General features: G+C 36.2%; 1 protein-coding gene across 1 annotated transcript in view; it reads left to right on the top strand.

Annotated features, from left to right (window-relative positions):
• The window catches only part of UBR3 (ubiquitin protein ligase E3 component n-recognin 3), a 122,864-nt gene that overhangs the window by 57,501 nt on the left and 44,357 nt on the right, over positions 1-21,006 (top strand). Inside the window, exons 25-29 of the mRNA XM_075512610.1 lie at positions 5,346-5,434; positions 13,638-13,787; positions 14,292-14,425; positions 17,852-17,962; positions 20,156-20,356. Coding sequence (XP_075368725.1) covers positions 5,346-5,434; positions 13,638-13,787; positions 14,292-14,425; positions 17,852-17,962; positions 20,156-20,356 — 685 coding nt within the window. The remainder of the gene's footprint in view (positions 1-5,345; positions 5,435-13,637; positions 13,788-14,291; positions 14,426-17,851; positions 17,963-20,155; positions 20,357-21,006) is intronic.

The following is a 21,006-nucleotide window of genomic DNA, read 5'->3' as shown; positions in this document are numbered from 1 at the left end:
TTATGTTGCCATGTATGCCACTCATATATACAAAGGTGCAGAATTAAGACTGTGTTAACTTTTGAGGCTTAACAGTGCAACCTCAAGATGATGTAGAAATTTTTTTTTATTTGTATTGTATGTTCTTTCACATGCACACATCACACCATGATTATTTTTGTTTGTTTGTTTACTATATGTGGGTTTGGTAATGCTGCCTTTTTTGCTTGTCCGACACATTCAATTTTAAAATTATGTTTTCATTTTTTAATAGTTTTTAATTTTTTAAAATTTTCATACTTTCTTATAATGTGGCCTGAAAACCTGCATGCCAGATGTCTGTCTTGGGCTGAAATTTTTTTTGGAAAAAGCTCAGACAGTTTTGAGACTGAGGTTGGGGCATAATGAGTCCTGAGAGCACCCAGAATACCAGCACTACTGAAACTGAATGCAGAGAGCTTGCTTCTCTTCTGCTTTCAGCAACTGCTTGTGTTGGCATGTGAGTCCTATGGAAGAGGAATTATCCAGTTCAAATGCCTAGAGGACAGCAACTAGAGCTGAGAAGTAGAGAAAACTAGGACTGGCGGGGGCCAAGACTTGAAGACTGGGACTGGAAGGGGAAACCTTCTGGTCGATGTAGTAGTGAGCAAAGGAAAGATGCCAGGTTAAGTGAGCAGTTGATGTGGGAAGACTCAAGCTGGCAAGTTGGGGACATTAGAGAAGAACTGGGTTGTCAGGACAGAAATACTTAGAGAAGAGTAGCAAATAAAGACCAGTTTTTAGTGAAAATCTCGGTGGGGAAGAATGTGGTCTTGAGAGCTGATAGGAGAAGGAGAATGTGGAATTTGAATGAAAATGCCTGGAGGTCACGAGTAAGACAGAGATTGGCATTTGGGGGATGTAATAGAGCCAGCCAGAAAGACGAGTTGGCTGGAGTGGGGCAATGGGAAGAGATTGGTGACTGGTTAGTGTAAAAGACTGAAACATGGCTTTTGAAGTGAGGGGACAGTGGAGAGGGTTAGAAGGTTGGGGCATAGAGAGTGGGGTGGTTAGGTCGGAGAACTTGCCACGTTCACTGAAGTAGAGACAGGGCACAGGCTGGAATGGACAAGAATACTCTTGAGTGCTTGTCTGTGCAGTATTTTGATGTATTAATGGTTTATGTAATCAGCTATATGATGATGGTTCTAGAAATTTGGGTAGAAACATGCAGCTATCTGACTCAGTTGGTTTCTGGATTACCTTTATTTATCTTGCTATTTTTATTTGTTTGAAAATAAATTTTTCACAAAATTCTCTCTGATATGTCCAAGACCTACACTGTACTCGAAAATTAAACATAAAAAAATTAAAAGTAGTTTAATTTTTTAATAAGTTACATACTTTACAAAGTAAAATTATTTTTTTCTTACAAGTGGTCAGTTAATGGTTTAATTTTCAACATCCCTTGTTATAGTTCAGTAAATGAGAGAAACAGTCAAGGGTTAGCATGTAGAACTGTCTTTCAGAAAATGCCAGATGGAATGGCTGCCTTAGATAAAACATAGCTACATCTTGAACACCTGCTCGTTACTGTGGTACTCAGTAGTGCTAGATTTATGTACAGGATAAGCATGGGAATCAATAAATCAAGTAACTTTTCATCTAGAAAAGGGTAAGCTCATTCCTTTCCCCCTATAAAGGATGTGATATTTTCAAGGATCTATTGTGGACACTAAGTTTTCAGTTAAGTTCTGGGGCTAATGTAATGATGAAAAGAAATGTTTCCAGTTCTTTCTTGTTCTGAGTGACTATTTTCTTCTCCTCAAATCTATAATGGCATTGGGGACCCATGAAGTTTTTTAATGGACAGTGTGATAACTGAAATGACTGATCTCATAGACTGACAGTGCTTATCATAGAATGCTTTGGATTGGAAGGGACCTTTACAGGTCATCTAGTCCAACCCCCCTGCAAGAGCAGGGACATCTTCAACTAGATCAGGTTGCTCAGAGCCCCATCCAACCTGACCTTGAATGTTTCCAGGGATGGGGCATCTACCACCTCTCTGGGCAACCTGTTGCAATGCCTCACCACCCTCATTGTAAAAAATTTCTTTCTTAAATCCAGTCTAAATCTGCCCTCCCTTAGTTTAAAACCATTGCTCCTTGTCCTGTCACAACAGGCCTTGCTAAAAAGTCTGTCCCCGTCTTTCCTATAGGCCCCCTTTAAGTACTGGAAGGCTGCTATAAGGTCTCCCCGCATCCTTCTCTTCTCCAGGCTGAACAACCCCAAGTCTCTCAGCCTGTCCTCGTAGGAGAAGTGCTCCAGCCCTCGGATCATTTTTGTGGCCCTCCTCTGGACCCGCTCCAACAGCTCCATGTCCTTGTGCTGAGGGCTCCAGAGCTGGACACAGTACTCCAGGTGGGGTCTCACCAGAGCAGAGTAGAGGGGCAGAATCACCTCCCTCAACCTGCTGGCCACGCTTCTTTTGATGCAGCCCAGGATACAGTTGGCCTTCTGGGCTGCAAGCGCACATTGTCAGCTCATGTCCAGCTTTTCATCCATCAGTACCCCCAAGTCCTTTTCTGCAGGGCTGCTCTCGATCACATCATCCCCCAGCCTGTATTGGAACTGAGGATTGCCCCAACCCAGGTGTAGGACCCTGCACTTGGCCTTGATGAACCTCATGAGGTTCACACAGGTCCACTTCTCCAGCTTGTCTAAGTCCCTCTGGATGACATCCCATCCTTCTGGCATGTCAACTGCACCACTCAGCTTGGTGTCATCTGCAAACTTGCTGAGGGTGCACTTGATCTCGCTGTCAATGTCATTGATGAAAATATTGAACAGTACTGGTCCCAGTACAGACCCCTGAGGGACACCACTTGTCACTGGTCTCCATCTGGACATTGAGCCATTGACTGCTACCCTCTGGATGCAACCATCCAACCAATTCCTTATCCACTGAACAGTCCATCCATCAAATCCGTATCTCTCCAATTTAGAGAAAAGGATGCTGCGGGGAACCATGTCAAAGGCTTTACAGAAGTCCAGATAGATGACATCTGTTGCTTTTCCCTTGTCCACTGATGTGGTAACTCCCTTGTAGAAAGCCACTAGGTTGGTCAGGCAGGACTAGCCCTTGGTGAAGCCATGCTGGCTGTCTTGAATCACCTCCCTGTCCTCCATGTGCTTTAGCATAGCTTCTAGGAGGATCTGTTCCATGATCTTCCCAGGCACAGCGGTGAGGCTGACAGGTCGGTAGTTCCCAGGGTCATCTTTTCTACCCTTTTTAAAGATGGGCACAATGTTTCCCTTCTTTCAGTCACCAGGGACTTCACCTGACTGCCATGACTTTTCAAATATCATGGAGAGTGGCTTGGCAGCTACATCAGCCAATTCCTTCAGGACTCTGGGATGCATCTCATCAGGTCCCATAGACTTATATACGTTCAGGTTCCTCAGGAGGTCACGAACCTGATCTTATATAGTCAGGCTGCAATTTTTACTTTATTTTTTGATTGGTTTGGTTTGGTTTTCTTTTTCCCCCAAGTCCAGTTTTGTATTGGTGAAGATCAAGCAGACTGTGAGCGTTCAGTGATCACCCTTTTTGGCTACTTCAACATATAAGGACAAACTTGGCATCACTCAGGCAATGGGTTGTCGCCATAGAAACTGAAATACAGAGCTAGAAGAGAGCTTGAGCTACTTGCAGTATTTTTTCAATTGCGGTGTCATACTCCCATGGGCCATCATGGAAAATTACTGAGCTGCACTGAATCTGTCAGAGTTTGTTTATGTCTTCTTATTAAAGGCCTCTATTTACAGTCACTCTGCTTTTAGTCAAGGCGTATATTGAGAAATTTCCAGGGAGAAATAAATAAAAACAGGTTTAATGAATGCCCTGGTATGCTCCTCAGAATAATGAATCTTAGGATTGTTGTAAATAGAAGTTATTTTGAGAAATGGTGGCTGTACAATGTGACAGATAAATGGGCAGAGATAGCTGGGTTTTTAAGGTGCCTTTAAGAAAACAAGTTAGAAGCTTTGGCTTATAAACAGGCCACCTCAGGGTAACAGGTTACAGTATATTAGCTGCTTTGGGCCTGTGCATGCCTGTTCCTGTGCCAGGGCAGTGATAATCAGATAGTGCTGGAGACTAAAGAGCATCCCATCAGCATATCAGATGCCAAGTGATGTTTTTAAATCCCTTGTTCGTTATCTGAATCATCTCAGAGTGGGCGGGGAGGGGGGGATTAACTGTAAATGCTGATGCACAGAGTTTGTAGCTCTGATAGAGCTTCTCTAGCTGCACTGGGGAGGTGCTGCGAAAAGCCCTCAGCCGTGGGGCACGTAGGTTTTTGCATGTGCCATGTGAGGAGCAGCTGTGGTGTGAGTTTTGTTTGGGTTTCCCACTTGAACCCTCCCATTTCCTCAATTTGTAAACTCTTGTCAAAGTAAAGATCCTTTCTTGGTACCTCAGGAAGAAGAAAATCAATGTCTGTTTTATTTATCTTTTTACATCCATCAATATTCCTCTACCCGCTGCAGTATGTATATATAAGGAGTTATAGAATAGCTGGTCATATAGCCTTGTACAGATCACTAATACAGTTTAAACAGAAGGATAGACAAGAATGAGTCTCTAAGGTCTTCCATTTGTAAATCCAGAGCTGTGTTAAACAATGAGGAAAAAGTTAGTGAAGTCAGCTTGGCTCCAGGGAGATAGGGGCCTTCAATCTGGAAGCAATCTCAAACTTCTTTAAGTCCAGGTATAAAAGCTGTTGGTGACCACTATCTAGGGTGGAGGGGGGCAGAAGGAACCAGTATGAGGAACCTTAGCTGGAAAATAAATTATTCATAATTGTTTCCCTTGGCATCAGGCTTGATATCAAAAGTGAGTGAGGTAGGTTGTTTATCATTATTATTATTAACTTGTAAATGTTGGTTGCTGACAAGAGTACTTGTTTTTGTACAGCGGTTGACATTTCACCCTGTTATTCTTCCCTTATGTAACAGAAAAATAACTTTCAAGAATAAGGTCTTAGGTTCTTTTTCTTATGATGCCATGTCCTAATTTGTTATAGGATCCTTTGATTTTCTGAAGGGTTTTTTAGGACAGGATTTTATTCCTTTCTTTCAGACTAAAAAAGATAATAACCCTTATTTCTTAAAAACCCTCTACTTTTAAAGCAAGAGATTCCCTTTTTTAGGCTTGAAAATGAATCCTTTATTTAGAGAAAACTTGAATTTTGAATACTATTGTTGAAGTTGGCAACTGTAATCAGCCTGACACTATAAACTAATTTTTTTTCCTCCATTATATCATTATATATACTCTCTTCTTTTTTTTTTTTCCTCTTCCCCCCTCTTCTTCCGCTCAGACGACAGAAGGCCAGAGAAAGGCAACAGAAATTGTTGGCTGAATTTGCCTCAAGGCAGAAAAGCTTCATGGAAACTGCCATGGATGTTGGTAAGTTTTTGTGTCGTTGACTGCTTGCCTTTTTTTTTTTTTTTTAATTATTTCCATGTTAGTATTAAGGTTTTTACTCAAAGAGTTTAAAAAAAAACAAACAAACCCCAAACAAAACCCCCTCTGCTCGGATTCCACTACTGTATCCACTTGTTTACTAAATACTTAAGAGGCTTTAAGTTGTATTTTCTAGGACAGATAATACTGAATACATAATTGCTAAAGAATAGATTAAATTATCTTGAAAATATTTAAAGGAGAACACATTATCTGTAGGACATAATTTTATTTCTATTTTTTCTTAATATACAGTGGATAAATGATTAAATGTGTGTGAGATGTTTTAAAGTATTTACCTTTTAATATAAAATGTCCCAAAATTAGTTTGTCTTTTAAAGATTGCATTTTCTTTAATCTGTAATAATAAAATTTAAGATTATTTCTTCATAGAGCCTCACATTTTGATAAGGTAAAAGTTTTGCATTTTAAATTTATGTATAGAATTAAGGAAAGCATAATTTTTAGATCATCTCGGTTGTTATAACTGATGACACTGTATTCTGTTTCAAGTACAGGCTTTACAGCAGAATCAGCTCTTGTTTTTCTTGAGGACAAGTTCTTTCAGGTTCTGCTGTGTAGAAGCACATAATCTTGATTAGTTTGCTCGTGTTTAACTGAGGAATGGAAAATATTTTCATCATCTGGATTACTTCACTGAAAATTAGCACTTTTGAAAGATAAGAAAAAGCAGGAATCTTTTTTCTTTTTTCCCCCCTCTTTCAATCAAATATCATCCGCTATGTTGTTTTGATGTAAGCACTGGTTAGAAATATTTTGACAACTGTTTTTGCTGAAAAAGTCACCTTTTTTTTTTTTTTTCTTTTTGGAAATTATTAAATTCGCTTTCAGCTCATAGGTTGATGAGAAGATTTATTCCTTCGTACTTATGAAGGTCTGGGATACAGCAATCACTGGAATTTCTTTAGCAAATTAATGACTATATATACGGTGTTAGGTTTGGAGAGTGCAGTACAACACAAAGTTCACAGATAAGAATGAGTTTAAGTCATGCTTATTAAATGGCTGGCTATTTCTTTTTAATCTATTTGTTGAAGTAAGGAAGAAGGGAAGAAGAAATACATTTCTACTTATTAAAATTTACGTCTTTTTACAGTTGTGGCTAATTGAAAGCAACTGGGAAACTTTGATTCTGCAGTCACCTATATTTTGATTTCTTGATACTGCAACTTTAAAGTTGATATTTTTATATATGAAATATGTTTCCCGGTCATAGCTGTATTTGCATATATACATATGTATGCATAAATACTGCCATGCTTGAGTTTTATAAGCTATGTTTAAGGTAACTGCTTTGATTTGTGGATGAAGCATACTAGTTAAATCAATAAATTACACATTTATTTGTGTGGAGGACTGGGAACACTTAGCTTTTACTTAACTACATATGTCAAATATTAAAAAGAAGCCTTGATTTCTGTAATAGGCAGACCTGGGCCTTTGTGCTTATGATTGTGCATTAAAAAGTTCTTGGGCATGCAACACAAATTGTTTGTTTCTTAGTATTTAAACAATGAATAACTTCAGATATCTCAACATAAAATGCAGTGTTTCTTGTCAATTATACCAGGTCATGCACAGCAGTAGATAGAATCAACTTAATGGACTGCATTTTCATAAAGTTGTTTCGCATGAAGACATCTCTTGGCAACAGCTTAATAGAATTCCAGGCATTGTGTTAGCTGAATAATTGCTTTGCTTTTTCACTAACTTTTTTCAGTGTCTTCTAGGTTGCCATACTGTTTTCTGGGTTTGTGATGAAAATTCACTGAATTTGTACTATAGTCTAGTATTAACTAGCTTTTATGTTCTGACTGGCATTAAAATAGCTCGCAGAAAGGAAGTACGTATTCCATTATACTGTGGAGGATTTATTTAAAAACCTAGATTAATTGTTTGCCAGGAATATTTTCTTTAGTTTGCTCTAATTTTTTTTTAACTGAAGTAATTTTTTTCAGCTGTGAATGCAGTCTCTATATGTACAGCAAGTTATTGAAAAAGTTGCAGAAACTATTGTTACTCTAATTTTAAAACACAAGATGTGGTAAGAATTCTGAAACTAGTCTTTCTGGAGTGATTCAATTTAAAACTAATATAAGTATTTAATAGTCTTACCCTGAATTGTATCATAGCTGTGCTGAAATAGTACGTTTCAAAACAAAAAAATCCTTTCATACTAAAATCAGTCAGCTAAAATGCATTCTCTTCTCACACATTCAAACTCTGTTGCCTGTTACTTTTATTATAGGTTGAAATTCAGCAGTAGGTTAATTTCTTAATTTTGATTGTTTGTTGTAACACTAATAACACTGTCAGAATGCAGGGATGGTGAGGCCTCAGCTCCCTGGCTTTGTCACTGATTCAGTTGGTGTCATTTGAGCAAATTATTGTTATTATCATCATCAACAACTTTTAAAACTTCTCCATCTATGAAATGTGGATGTGATTCAGTAGTAAAACATGAGAACTGGTGTAATTGGTTTTGGGTATAGCACTTCTAAAAATTTCATAATAGCTTTCTCTTGACAGTGTAAAAGACTGAAAATACTCTAAAAATAAATGTGTTTAGAAGATGATAGGAATAATGAAGAATAGCCAAAGCTTAAAGATTATTTTATTAAAACACCATAAACTTAATATTTTCCAAAGTGTTTATTAAAGTGCACAGAGCCACTATTAATGTTACACTAGTAGTGTTAGGTTTACGGTTGGACTCGATGATCTTAAAGGTCTTTTCCAACCTATACGATTCTGTGATTCTGTAATCCCCTGAGGCATTCCTCTTGTTTGATTGTTGGGATGCTGCAATGAAACATGGCTTAAAAGGAAGTTACCCAATTACGTGTTCATTTTTCAATATTAAACATGTCTCATTTTACCAGCAAAAATTGCTTATTTGAACTGGAATTCACAAATTCATCTGAGATTCTGAAAGTAAAGGTTGGCATTTTCTTGCATATAATCACTGTAGAAGAAATTCCGAATATTTAGCCCTTTCCATTTGTGCCCCCTGTTACTTTCTATTTATATTCTGTGACATCTGCAGAACTGCATTGCCATTCAAGCTTGCCTGGAAGTAATTAAGTGAAATTTAGAAACAGTTATGTTAATGAACTAGGATGGAACAGAATCCACTGTGCTGTCTTTAGCTGTTTGACTGCAGGATAAACGTAAAAAGCAGAAAAATAAATCAAGAAACATCATTCTAGGAGCAGCAGATAGAGCTCTTGAAATATCTGAGGAGAATGTCTAGTGAGTCAAAAATGTGTTGTCATGTAGTCATATACAGTGTCAACTCCATAGGCCTTCTGGTCTCCTAGTAATAGCTACTTTTACATCTTTGTTTTGAGAGCACTTATTGCAGTGTGAGGCTATGGTTTATCTGTCGTGATGTGGAACTCCATGCAAGAGATTTTTGAAACTTCACTGCCTTTCAGGCAGGACTTGATAAGAAGAAAAATAAATCGCTCTGCTCCAGGTTAATAGTAGCCTTTAACAAATTACAGTGATATTTGTAATGATCTGTCTATCTAAGTTTTATAAACATGAATTATTATGATCCATTCCAGGCAAGCTGCTGAACTACTTAATCAAAAGTATCTTAGTGAAAATTTGTAAATTGGTTAATTTGTGAATTACAAATATTAAGATATCTCACATTCCTTCAGTAGTTTTGCTGTCTCTGAAGTGCCCAATGTGATTTTTTTTTTTAATGCCTCGTGATAAATATGCAGTATGATCTTTGTGTTTCTTTCCGATGATGTGAGTCTTGGCAGGACGTCATTTTGTCCTTCAAGCAAACGTTCCTTAGCTAGAGTTAAAAAGAAGTGCGGCGTTTTAATGCAAGGTGACCTACATTTCCTAACACTCAATCTTCTGAACCAGATAGAAAAATAAATTAGGTACTGATCTCTTGAGAATATATATGCTGGGTCAGGGCAAAGAATATTATCATGCTAACGGTTGCTTTGATGCCAAGGGCCACTTTGATACACAATGTATACAGCAGTAAAATGTTGACTACAGTCAACAGAGATTGTAAACTATTTACTGTGTTTACAGAGCCCTTTCAGTTCTGGCGTTTTGCTGGGTAGGGGAAAGAATGGGAGTGAATCTTTAACATTGGAGAGTACAAATGAAATAAAATTCAGGCAGCAATGCATTCTGCAATAAAACAGTGTGCTAGATTTTAGCAGACTGATCAGTATTTGCTAGGAAGTGGGAAATGCTAGGATTTTGTAACTTTGGGTCTCTTACTCCTGTTGGTACAAAACCAAACAAAGAACTAAATAATTAACTTTTTAAAAACCCCATGGGAATTATAGTGTTTGGCACTACCCTGGATTTTTGTCACATTTTAAATGTTTTCATCCTCATTCATTGTTTTTATCTTTGCTTTTAATGAGGTTCATATTTATCCAGTTTTCTGAAATAATTCACAAGAACAAAGAAGAGTCCCAGAACCCACTGTAAGGGGGTGGGGTGTGTTACAACATTAGACAAACCTCATGAGAGAAACTTGGTGAATTGATACCAATACCATGTGTCTTATCTTGTATTTCTCATGTACTCCTCCTTCACACACATTGACATCATCAGGACAAGTCTCTGTGAAATCAGTTAGGTTAAATCTTTGGAGAGTCAGGGTTTTAAACTGTAAGCATCTTTGGTTTGTATTCCAAAGAATGCTTGACATAAAATACACTTGCTTTCTTGTATGACATGCTTCAGCCTAGCAACTAAAGCCACCTTGGTCTTCCTTGCTCTCCTGTTGCCACTGCCTACTTTCTGAATCTCCAGTAAAGTGATGAGATGTCTTGTTTTGGGTGCCTGTGGTTTTCATGCAAAACAAAACTGCAGGCTCCTACAAAACCTGTTTGAAAGGTGGAGGAGTAATATGCCTCAAGATCAGTATCTTAGCAAATGGCTGGCAAAGGATTCCTTTGGGACTCAATAAGGCAATGGTGTTCTGGGACTATTTTCATGGAAGTATCTTCCTAGTGTTGGCAAAAAAATGTTGGGGGTTTGTGTGCCAGTGGAAGCAAAATAAGGAGACTTAGATTATTCTTCACCTTTTAGTTGCAACTGATGTAGCTTTGTTCATGTGACAGTTCTTGGTGGTGATTTGGGTGGGGTTTTTAGCTAGAATAGAAGGAATTTTGTATTATATTACAATCAATGTTTAACTATAAAGACTTTTCATCAATATAAAAGGACATTTAATAAAATAATCATTTTTATTAAGCTGTCTTTTTATAATTGCATTCTGGGAGCTCGGAAATGTTAGCTTGTGCTTTAAAAATTGGTAAGAACCTATATTTTCTAAATCAAATTAATAAAATAGCATTATAACACCAGTCATTTTAAATAAATACTTCACAAGTTGCCATGGAAAACACAAAGCAATTCTCTACTTTTGTTTATATGAAATGGAGAAAAAAGAAAAAAGAAGCAGCTGTGGAGCTACAAATTTCTGCTAAAATTTTCTACAAAATTCATTTTAAGCTTCCGTATAAGTACTATTGCAGTAAAATGCAATTTAGTTTTATTTTTCCCCATGTGAAATAGGAAATATATAACTGAAAGTGAAGTAGAATGGAGACATGCCAATTACTTTCTATTCACAGGTATCAATGCATTAATGAAATATTTTAGAACAAAGTTTGCAGCAAAGAGTCTGTCTCATTTTCAACAGTATTTTGAGTTGAAACATGTTTGTCCTGGTCCTTGACAGTGTAGGTAGATCATGTAGCTGGGGGAGCAGGAGCTCCACAGAGGCGAAACTCAGGAAGGCAAGCAAGACAAGATTGAGATCATTGCTATATGCATAGCTTGCTTTCTTTTTTCCAGACTGCCATTGATATATTTTCACTCCAGGAATTATGCTGCCAAAATGTACCCTCTCAAACAAACCATAGCCCAAGTCTTATCTTCCAAAGAAGCTAACAATTAGTTTAAGCCAGTAATCAAGGTTTATCATAGTCCATTCAAAAAGAATTGGGGGGGTTTGGTTGGTTGGGGGGGTTTTTGTCTGCTTAATTATTTGAGGTTTTAAATTCTTGCCAATTTCTCTTACCCATGGATTTTGTGTAAGTTTACTTTGTTTTCTTTCACTAGCTCTGGGGAAAATTATTTTATTGGGAAGTCTTCCTTCATGCTAGAAGTTTAGTTGCCTTGAAATTTTATTGTTTGCCAAAGTAGCCTAGCACTAGATCTAAGTAGTTGTGAAGGAAACATGCATTTGACCATTGAGTTCTAAAATTAAATTAGCCGGATTTTTATGTGCCTATTGCACATAGGCAGTAGAAATATAGATTGCATATACTGAATTGGTTTGAAACACCTTTTAAATAATAAGATCTGTATTTTTTTCATTAAGATTTAAAATAAGCAATTTATGATGAATGAACGGTATTTTGTAAATTAAATGTTGACTGATTTTGAAGACTTCCATTGAGTTGTTCAAAATCAGATTGAAACCCTATATTCTCTTACTACACTTCTTAAAAATATTGAATGGATGCATATTTTATGTTGTATTGACAATATTTTAGAAAAAGATAAATAAGAAGGCTGGAACGCTCTAATCATTCTCGTGTCATGTGCGTCTGATACACAGGTATATGTGAGTGTGTGTTACACAATTATGAGGTGATGTTAAATATAAAAAATAGCTTTAGTGTTTACTTTCTCCCTTCTGTGCTACAGTTGCTCCTAGGTTTGCTGGATGTTTGGAGTTAAAGAATAAAAAATGTTTGCAGTTGATGCATTCTGCTTTTTCGTTCATTGTACATCTGACTGCCACTAGATGGTGATAGACGTGTGTACAATATTAACTGTATGTCAGTGAAGATGGGAGTTCATTTTCATATGACCCTCAATAACTGACTGAGAAATCAATAGTTATTAAAACAGTGTAATTTTGATTCTACCCTGTGAGGGAGAGCACTGCATGGAGCTTTTCATGGCAAAGAAAGATGCTGCCTGGCATCCAACATGCCTCTCCTTATAGCAGCAGGCCCCCTGTGCTGAACTTGTAGTGGACTTTCAGAAGAGAGCAGCTCTCCTAAAAGCAGTTCTGCATGAGGACTGTTGCTGCACTCAAGGTTTTTGGGTTCTCTATCCAGCACTTTGGCCTACTTAATCAAGGAGATAAAAGGCATGGTTGAAGGTAGGGAGGAAGTGTTTTCCTTTGGAAAAATTATCTTCTAGGAAAGAAACAAAGCACCCTTATATTCTAGGTCAAGAGGCTGACTGTATGTGTTCCTGCGCAGTCAGGAGAGGATCATCTAGTCCTAAGGTGCTTTTCTTTCAAGCCAATAAAGAATTCTTACCTTGGACTGTAACATAACATAAAATTACTTCTGTTTTGGTTAGCACCCTGCCCCGAAACCACTGCCACCATCATGTGAACAAAGCTACATGAAGTTCAATTGCTTCAATATTTTGAAGCTGGTCCTTAGCCTTGAACATTTCTGTCTGTGCACCTAGGAAATAATAATGTGGACCATTAGAAAACAAGATCTTTGATACATCTTGTATACAGTAAATGTTAAACTAAACATCTGCATAGCAGCAGATTACTTTCTTAATGGACCCTAAATTTTTAAAGGTTGTCCAAGTTTCATATTAAAAAAAAATCTTTCATTTTCAGTTGCACATTTCATTCGTGTTGTCTAAGCATCTTTAAATTATTTCTAAGGTCTCCAGATTAACTTTTTCCTTCTAATTGTTGTTCGAGTCAGTTATGAACAAATCTGGTTTTAGTAGAGATGCATATTCATTGCCCTTCCTCTTGGTCTGTTCAGAGTTTTCAATATAGTATCTAATGAAACAGAAGTTAGATCTCTGTTTTATAGAAGTTTTAAAGAGATCAAGTTTAATACAAAACTTGAACTAAACATTTAATTCCACTGGGAATAACTTTGAATATGGGAAAACTTGCACTTCATTGTGTAGGTGTCTTTCAGTTTGAAGCAGCAAGGTCAGTTTCAAGTAGCAGTCAATGTTTAAGTTGTAGGTAAACTAGAGAGATTATTTTGGAGGTTTTTTGTCACTACCTCAATGCAGATGCAATTGAATTTCTTTCCCTCTGTTTAATATCAATTTTCTTATCCTTTTTTAGAATCGCCAGATGCTGATATTGCCATGGAGGTAGCTACATCAGAACAGCATGTTTCTGAGGCCATATATGATTGTGTTATTTGTGGACAAAGTGGTCCTTCTACTGAAGACAGACCTACAGGGCTAGTTGTACTATTACAAGCATCCTCAGGTATGAATGTGTGACTTGTTGGACAAGAAGTTTTTCTGCAGCTTTTAGTATGTGTGCATAAATACTGTTGTGTCTCATGGAGCCTGGAAAAATAGTCTTCCCTTTTTTTGTGGATGGTCCTCCATGAGGCACATGTGTTAGGTCTAAGGGTACTGAGAAAATTTTTAAACATTTGGGAAAAGAGCAAACAGTTTCATTCCCTCATAGTTCCTGTTAGCTTTTGCAAACCCAGCAGTATATAATAGACCTGCAGGAAAATAGATACTGAAAGAAAAAGAAAATAAAATAGCATCAGCGTATGTATTTGTGTTTGTGAGTGTATATATACTTTATGTACAAGTTCAAAAGCACAACTTTCAGTGTTTAGTTTCTTTAATAATTTTTTTATGGGTTAACATCAAAAAAACACATTGTAGTTACAAACCAGAATTTCCTGATTGTTTTCTTAATTTTTTAGCATATTGTTATCCATTGCATTCTTTATTGCTTCTTTTTTTCATACAGTGTTGGGACAATGCCGCAATAGCACTGAGCCAAAGAAACTACCAACTACTGAAGAGGAGCAAATATACCCTTGGGATACCTGTGCAGCACTGCATGATGTGAGGCTTACAACTTTACAGCGATACTTTAAAGATGTAAGTATTTCATATGAACAGTACTACCACTTATGAAAAATTCGTGTAAGAAGGTAAATGAAATTACAACTTAGAGTCCTCCTAGTTTAATTTCTGCATTTAGTGAACACTTCGTCATGTTGCAGGGTCCTTATTTTTAAATAGCGTCTGGCTTTTCCCTAGTTATATTTTCTGCATAGGCATCCAGTGTATCTACAGGCTATATAGTCATCAAATATCCATGCAGATGTTCTCCAGAAGAAGATATTTCACAATTCAGTGATTGAGACAATTAAGATGAGGTTTTGCTGTCTTAAGGATTACTTTCAAAACACCAGTTTTCTTGTGGCCATTCAGAAAACCTGATCAAGGAATTACTCTTAATCAGTTAGAAGTATTGTTGGCAGCACAGAGTAAGTGGAAAGAGTTGTTTTAAGCTGTAACAGTTTTCTGAGCCACTACAGAGAAGGGGAGAATGAGTGGATGGGAAGGAGGGACCAGCAGAAGACTTCACCCTCTTCTGCTGAATCCTCAACTCTGCACAACATTACTGAAGTTCAATTTTACATTAATTGGTATGTTATTTTCTGTTTTGCAGTTCTGCTAGCTGTTCCAAGCAGAGTTTTGCATTGCTTCACAAAGCCACATTACAGCTTTTCATATTTAATTTTGAGAGCCAGTTCTTGTTGCTTAACAGGACTTGTTCAGTTGTAGACCTTTGTGGAAGTGCTGCCTGTCACTTTCCTTAATAGTGTATAAAACAGCCATGTAAGATATGTTCTGAGAAATCATTCTGGGGGAGAAGAATATGTAACCTATGACCCTAAATTAGCTCCTATAGACTAGTCCCAGGTGACATACCACCTCTTAGGGATATCTAACTAAATAATCAGCCTTTAGAAGCTTTAAAGAGGAAAAACTGTGGCAATTTTTACTCTTACACGATTCCTAGCTTTCTCATAATCTGTCATCCACAGATAATTGAAATTTGCCAACTGCAACCAAGCTTGCTTATGTAGATTAATTTAGAGTAAATTTCATAATTGATATAGTTTTAAAAATTGAGCAATGTTTTCAGAAAAGCACCTTCTCCTGAGGCAAATATTACACATTTCCTTGCTAGAAAGTAAAACTTTTAAAGTTGTAAGGAGGAAACTATTTCTGAACAAAAGATATTTTAGTTCAGAAATCTGTGGACAAGCTTTTCTTCTTTTGACATTGATTATGTTTGTTTGTTTATTGTTTCAAATAGTTAATGAATATTTTTTCCTACTGAAGTGATTAAAAACATTGAAGCAATACTGTAGCTTTATTTTGACATGTTTGCATACTGCAAATGGAAGGAGTTCCAAGCAAAATGTTATTCAAAAACTTGATCTCACTGAAGTGTATATTTCCCTTTCTGTGCAGTAACATTGCCAACAGATAGTCTAAAATATACTGTAATGCAGTGAGCAAATGCATCCTGCTTTCAAAAATTCCAGTCCTGATTCAAACAGTAGTTGAATTAGCTATTTTTGCTTTCAAGTTTCCAGGTCACTACTGTGCTAAAAAATGTCTCTGCATGAAAGAACTAATCCTTAGATTTCTTTTGGCATAAAAATGGAAACATCTGTTAGTGTCTCGAGCATCTTGTTCAGCTGAGCTAAGCAATAAGAAGTTATTTTGTTTATCAGCTGTGTCCTTCCCAGTAAGTGTCCTTCCTCTAACAACGGATTTCAGGAGACGAGAATAGTTTCACTTAGATGTGAAAATTTTAAGTTATGAAACACAATCTAGCTTATTCTACTAGAAGAAAAAAAAAATATTCCAAAGCTACATGCTATATACAGGTTGGGCAAAACAGGCCAATTCTCTCCATAGAGATTCCTTTTGCATTTTCTTAGCTGAAATTTGATGCTTGCTGTCAGTCAGGGAGTAGAGTTCTTGCCCATTAAAGGAAAAATCACTCAAGTTATTATTTTTAATATGGAGAGGTATGACTAAGGATTAGGAGATAAAACTTCCTATACTAGATTGATAGGACTATTTTCAGAATGACATAGTACTCTGTAACCAATAACTTGATACAGGTGTGCTCTGTCCCAAGCCTATGGCTTGCTTTGTAATCTCCTTTATTTCTGAACTCAAAAATAATAGAGTAAAGCCTTTCTGCAAAGACTTTGGGGTTGGTTCTTTTCTTATGCAAAAGCTACTAAGTAGCCTTGTTAAATACATGCAATAAATAATGCTTTTCCTGAATGAAACATTTGTCCTGTGGGGCTTACCCAGGTATATCATATGACCTTACTAATGTGCAGTCTACTAAATTATGCAGGAACCAGCAGGAGAAAAAGTTTTTCTTGTTCTATGGCCTGAGAGGGTTGTAGCACATTATGAATGTCAGGTTGAGGCAAGGTAAGTAGGAGCATGTCTTGTAGCTAGAATTTGCAATTTGGTTTTGATTTCCTGCTCATATGCAGGAAAAAAAATGAGATGCTAGGACGTTCTTAGAAAATGCAGCTATCAGAGTTGGTTATTCACAGTACCCTGGTTTTGCATTGTACATTAAGACCATTTTAGGGTGATTCTACAGTAAGAATTGTTTTCCAATTCTGGTAGCCGTAAATCTTTTTCTGTTCTTTAAATGTATATCCAGAATGTACATTTCAATCTGTGTATGGAATAATTTTTTTGAGAAACGGAGATTTAATAATTGGACTGACTATAGCTATGTATTCTGCAAGAGATTTTTCTAGAATTCCTTATAATAAATTTGCCAGTGGTGACTGTTTTTTCAGTTCATTCTTTTCTGAGAACTATCAGTGAGGTAACTTTAATTTTGACATGTGGGCTATACGTGTAGTCTTTGAATAGGGCCAATGTTTTCAAACAATGCTAGTATAAAACTCAATTAACTAAACAAGTATTTGTTCTCTTTTCCCTTTATGATATGTTATATACAATATTGTTCAACAACTCATTAAAAACCCCAAGTGTTTACACTGAATTTTAATAACAGATTGGGGTTTAATTATATAACTGTGATCTTGTTATTTTGGTTATATACAAAACTGAATGAAATGTATTGGAGCAGTATATTGCCGTTGGACGTGGGATAACTTGTACTGTTGGAACAGATGGTAGAGTTAGAGCCGTCTTCATGCTGTAATACAAGAAGTTCTTTAAAGAAGTCATTATCTTAAGTGACAAGAACTGCAGAAGTTTAACTTAAGTGTTTGGCTCTTTGTTAGAAAGAATAGCGTAATGTCAGCCATGTAAGTTAGCACAAGTAAATACTTGACAAAATACAGTTTTTTTTTTATTTCCCCAGCATGTCTTTTAATTAGATAGCATGCAAATAAAAATCTATATATTTTTTAAATCTTAAAATAAGTTGTAGTAAATACCTTTATAACATTATATATATTGCTGTTCTTTTTTCTTACTGTTTTTGCTTTGTTTTAGAGTTCCTGCCTGCAAGCAGTGTCAATAGGCTGGGAAGGAGGTGTTTACGTACAAACCTGCGGTCACACTTTACACATAGATTGTCACAAATCTTACATGGAATCTTTACGGGTAAGTAAAACTAAAGATATCTTTTTTTATTTGGATCTGAACTGTTCTTAGTGAAGTCAATTGGATTTATGCTGTTCAATTCAGAGAAAGAAAGATTGGGTTTACATGAATGGACAAGATGTTTTTACTATGCTTCAAGAACTGTAGATACTAAGTCTCTTATTACATCCTGACTTTATTAACAAAAGCCCTTTGTTTTCAGTTATTCTGATATATCAGAAAAAATACTTTACTAAATTAATCCTGTTCTTAAATTAAATCACTGGTTTTGGGGGGCTTTTTTCTCGTGTGCGTATTCAGGTAAAGCATTTCTTACACTGTTCGTTTCTGTTTCAGATTCCTATTTTGGTGTTTAACGTGTGTTAGAAATTACAGAGAAACTGAAGAAGAAACGAGAGGGGATCTTTACAAATATAAACTTATGGTTTTGGTTAATTCCTAATATGAAAAGTCAGTTACAAAAAGTTAGACTTCTATCACCAGTTATGTATGGTATATGTTACATATATACATGCAGTTTAGAGAAATGAGTTAAAATAGTTTAACTCTTGTGAATTATACTTTTTTTTTTTCTCCTTGGAAAGTACTGTTGGGAAATTACTACTATATATGGTTTTAAAATACAGTTTGTTAGTCAAGCCTCAGAAATTGTTGGCTAGAAAAGACATCCTTATTTTCGCATGGTCTGAGTAAACAGGGTAGTGTTCCATTGATGTTGCTGGCCTCCTTCACCCCCCTCAGCCTCTTGCAGCCCAATTGCAGATCTTCTGAATGGCACCGTAGAATGTTATCACAAGCTCAGCAGTGGTAGAAGTCATCAGGTTTTAAGCAATCATTTCTTTCTGTATTATTTAGTATAATGAAATGAAGACTAAATGATGACTTCTTGTTGCATATGAAACTGCTTTTGTATTCAAGATTACTTTATGTGATATTTCTTTAGTTTTATTTTTTCATAAGTTTTGATGATTTGTTTCCATTTTGAGAAAAACTATGAGCAATGCTTTGTATTTTTAGCCTCAGCATTGGTCATACTGTGAAATTTACCTCTAGAGAAATTGGAAGCTGTGCCACCTTTACTGGATCCCATGATGAATTGCTCTTTTCCATATAACTGTAAAGATGCTTTCAGGGCAATTGAGTCATCAAGAGGATTAAATAAAATCTGGGCTTTCATGGTAGAACCTAATTTTACAGAATTTTGGAAAAAGTAATCTTTTGCATCATAGAGACACTGAAGTCCCTTTCCTGGTGGATTCTCACTTAAACTTGAAATAAACTGTTAATTCCATCTCATTGTATTCTTGAAGATTTCTAGATTATTTAAGTGAACTTTTGATCTTAGCATATATTACTACTATCTAGATGAGTGCATAATAATTTTGACTATTCCTAGCATTCTTAGTACTGAAACAATTTATATAGACTTGTGTTCATCTGGACAAAACATTTATTTTTACATAATACAATCAGAGGTCAACATCCAGAAAGGTGTGTAAAAGCAGGCTCACCAGAATGCCTCAGCATTCTGGGCTGATTGCTTGAAGTTTAAATTATAGTCACTATTAACTTAGCAGTTCTCTTCTCCCAGCAGTGGGAAACCGTTGAGGCAATTCATGAAGCTGAAGCAAGGTTGCTTGCCAGTAACAGGAGTACTCGGCAGATGTCCCCACTTCCCAAACACGGACTTCTGTATCCGTTTTTTGATCCTTCATAATAAAGAAGAAATAATCAGGGTTTTTGTTATGCTGCCCTCCAATGGCTACTTGATTAGGTTTTTCAGCCTGTACTTCTGAGAAATATCTTCAAATATTTCTCGTGACTGAAAATAAAATTGCCTTTTGATAAATTAAAAGGTGTTATCAAGGGAATCTCAAACTGTATTGGGAATTGCTAGAAAGAGACAACACATGAAATGTTCAAAATACCCCATTGATATATTTCTAGTTTATTATGGAGATATTGTTGACAATGAAGAGTACATAAAAATTAGGAAAATTAGTTGGGTTGGAGGATTGTAAGATAGTCTCTAGTAGTTAAGACCTTTTTCACTAAAATGAGGAGCTATTCCAATTATTCTTTCTTTACAGTTTTTGGTTTTAGACTTAGTTCTTTAGCTATACACCTGAAATATCAAACTAAAAATTATGATCTTTTGCAAATTTCAGCTACATCTTCTTTATTTTCTTTTAGAATGACCAGGTCCTCCAGGGTTTTTCAGTGGACAAAGGAGAATTTACCTGTCCCCTCTGTAGGCAGTTTGCTAACAGTGTTCTTCCTTGTTGTCCTGGAAACAACGTGGAAAGAAGCCTTTGGCAAAGTCATAGTAACAAGTGTATGCAAGATCTTGTACAAGAGGTGGAAGATCTTCAAGAACAGCTGGGAACTTTCCCAGTAAGCATCAGTGTAAGGCAGAAAGATCCTTGTTAATTTGCCTCTACCTTTCAGTTTTTACATTATGTTGCACTTGTGAACTCTTAGAAACTCAACAACCTGGGAAACTTCATTTTCTTCTGATATGGAAGATAGCATACTATTTTTTTCATATCAAGAAATTGAAAATGTTTACAGCACTTATTGCATTACCTAGTAAAATTAAACAATTAAAAAGCTATGACAAGATGTGTTTAATATAATTTTTTGTGGAGTACATTTTCACTTATCTCCATATAATTTACATAGAATTGAGTCATGTAATAGAAAATTCATTTATCATTTCTTTACAATGTAAAAACACCAATATCCTTGTAACTGGAAGCTATTTAAAGAATGTCTGTTAAGAACATTTTAAGGTACGGATTATTTGTTTTGCAGAAAGAGCAGTTTGCAGATGCTCATGTATTACAAAGCTTCATGAGGTCTTTCTGAATGATAGAATTAATTCTATTAAATTTTTCTAGCCTTCCAGTCTTGATGGAGATACTTTGTGTTATTTTCGTGTACTTGTGCAATGCAAATATACTTTAAAATAATGCAAGCAGTGAAATTCTTGAACTTAGGAGATGGACAAAACAGTGATGTTTTTTATTCAGAACAAATAAGAA

Source organism: Mycteria americana, chromosome 9, assembly GCF_035582795.1.
Source record: "Mycteria americana isolate JAX WOST 10 ecotype Jacksonville Zoo and Gardens chromosome 9, USCA_MyAme_1.0, whole genome shotgun sequence".
In the NCBI taxonomy this organism is placed as follows: domain Eukaryota; kingdom Metazoa; phylum Chordata; class Aves; order Ciconiiformes; family Ciconiidae; genus Mycteria; species Mycteria americana.
This window is presented reverse-complemented; position numbering and strand designations above follow the sequence as displayed.